Here is a 2417-nt window from a genome sequence, read left to right as displayed (position 1 = left end):
CGCGGCTCGTACACGGAGAAGGACGCCAGCCACCTGGTGGGCCAGGTCCTTGGTGCCGTCTCCTACCTGCACAGCCTGGGCATCGTGCACCGAGACCTCAAGGTGCCTCTGCCCTCCTGCCCGCCCACCCAGGCCTTGACCCACGTCCCTGTGCACCACGGGTCTGGGGGACTTGCGGGCGCCCAGCCCCGGGGACCACGCCACGGCTGACCCGGTGTTCTCTCTGACATCGGTGTGTCACAGCCTGAAAACCTCCTCTATGCCACGCCCTTCGAGGACTCCAAGATCATGGTCTCTGACTTTGGCCTCTCCAAAATCCAGGCTGGCAACATGCTAGGCACCGCCTGTGGGACCCCAGGCTATGTGGGTAAGTGAGGGGGGCGCCCCGAGGCTCGCTGGGGGCCGGGGTACCCAGTGGGAGCTGAGGTGCCAGGGGCAGGGCAGGCGGTGGGCCACTCCTGGGGTGTACTAGGCTGAGCCCGGCAGCACTGAAGGCGTGCTGTGCGTGTGCGCGGGCGTGCGTCTGTCTGTCTCTGGCCCCCAGCCCCGGAGCTCTTGGAGCAGAAACCCTACGGGAAGGCCGTAGATGTGTGGGCCCTGGGTGTCATCTCCTACATCCTGTGAGTGACCACTGGGAAGGCTCTTCTTCTGCCTGCCTGCCCCCTGCTGGGTTGGGGAGGTTTGGACAGCTGGGTGATTCATCTGTGGGTGCCAGGCTGTGTGGGTACCCCCCCTTCTATGATGAGAGCGACCCCGAACTCTTCAGCCAGATCCTGAGGGCCAGCTACGAGTTTGACTCTCCCTTTTGGGATGACATCTCAGAATCAGGTGAACTTGAGGCTGACCCCAAGCTCAGGGAGTGGGGAGGGCCGTGGGGCCGTGGGGATGGGGCGGGCTGACCTGGTTTCCCTGTCCCAGCCAAAGACTTCATCCGACACCTTCTGGAGCGAGATCCCCAGAAAAGGTTCACCTGCCAGCAGGCCTTACAGCATCTTTGGTGAGCGGGACCCCTGCTGAGCTGTCCTGGGACCAGAGGGTCCACACCCTCAGAGACCCCCAACCCTCACTGACCTTTGGCCTTGCCCTAGGATCTCCGGGGATACAGCCTTTGACAAGGACATCCTGGGCTCAGTTAGTGAGCAGATCCAGAAGAATTTTGCCCGGACCCACTGGAAGGTCAGTGTGGGGAGGGGCCTGGGGACCCGGCTCAAGGCTGCCCGCCCTGTCCGTCAGCCTCAGGAGGATGGTCTGGGCTGCCAGTGGTCTTTATGGTCCTCGAAGTCTTGGGACCAGGGCTGGGACACGGCCTGACACCCCTCTCTCCCTGCAGCGAGCGTTCAATGCTACCTCCTTCCTGCGCCACATCCGCAAGCTGGGGCAGACCCCGGAGGGGGCGGACGCCTCGGGACGGAGGGTGATGAGCCACAGCCACCCGGGCCTCCGCACTGGCCAGCCCCCCAAGTGGTGACACCCAGGTGCGTGGGGGTGAGCCCTGCGCCTGCTGGGACCTGGCTCCTCGCTGAGCTCAGGGGGTGGCAGGCCCCATGTGGCCAAGAGCTCAGCAGGGTGGACCCCACAGAGTAGCGGGCTGAGGGCGGAGAGCACCGACAGAGGGGAGGAGCCGGGGTCCCCAAGAAGTGGATGAGACAGAGAGGTGGGGGGCAGGCTGTGCTGCTGGCGTGAGGGTTCTCGAGGGGCCCGGTGAGCACCTCTGCTGAGAGCCTGGGCTGGGAGCAGGGGGCGCAGGGCAGGCCAGGGGCGCCTCCTGACTGCCCCCTTCCCTGTGCTTCTCTCTTCTTCTCCACCCCAGGCTGAGCGCACGGACCCCCAGACTCCCTTCCAATGGACCCTTTCAGTCCCCCCCATCTCCCCCTCCCACCCCAGGGCACCTCTGCGGTAGAGCTTGAGCCCTGTGGGTGTGGTGCAGGGCACTGGGGTGGGCGCTGTTGGGGCGCGTCCACAGACTTCCCTCCCCTGTCGCTGCCACACCCAGTCTAGAGACCAAGAGGCCCAGGGGCTGTCCTTCCCGTGCTGTTCTGTGCTTTGCTGACTGTGGGTGGTCCTGCTTGTGTCGTGGCCCTCCAGCCTCCCTCCAGTCTTCCCCAAATCAATAAAGACAGACAGAGCAATGGGCAGTGGTGAGCTGGGGGGAGGGACGAGGGCTGGGAAGGAAACCAAGGAGGCAGGCCACCTCGCCCGTCACCACCCGAACTTCTGCTCCCCCCCGTCACAGCAGACAAGCTCCGGGTTGTCCAAGAACTTCCTGTCCCCACTCCCCGACGTGCCGGCAAGAGGCAGCCGAGCCGGCCAGCTCTGCCACCCTCGAGGTTGGCCTGCGTGTGGCTCTGGGGCCCTGGGCCGGGCTCAGGGGCGAGTGGAGCCCCGGGTGCTGTAGCCAGGAAGGCAACCAGAGTTCC

The 2417-nt window shown here is 65.4% G+C and overlaps 1 protein-coding gene across 1 annotated transcript; it reads left to right on the top strand.

Moving 5' to 3' along the window:
* Window positions 1–3: 3 nt before the first annotated feature.
* On the top strand, window positions 4–2045 carry PNCK (pregnancy up-regulated nonubiquitous CaM kinase; the record flags this gene model as incomplete). The annotated part of the gene is made up of 8 exons (XM_024755809.1): window positions 4–102; window positions 244–367; window positions 545–620; window positions 716–828; window positions 919–997; window positions 1089–1176; window positions 1331–1475; window positions 1811–2045. Coding segments are annotated over 7 exons (717 nt in total), but the record flags the coding sequence as incomplete, so codon positions are not given.
* Window positions 2046–2417: the final 372 nt, after the last annotated feature.

Source organism: Neophocaena asiaeorientalis, unplaced genomic scaffold (genome assembly GCF_003031525.2).
Source record: "Neophocaena asiaeorientalis asiaeorientalis breed wild unplaced genomic scaffold, Neophocaena_asiaeorientalis_V1.1 scaffold1004, whole genome shotgun sequence".
Lineage (NCBI taxonomy): Eukaryota > Metazoa > Chordata > Mammalia > Artiodactyla > Phocoenidae > Neophocaena > Neophocaena asiaeorientalis.
This window is presented reverse-complemented; position numbering and strand designations above follow the sequence as displayed.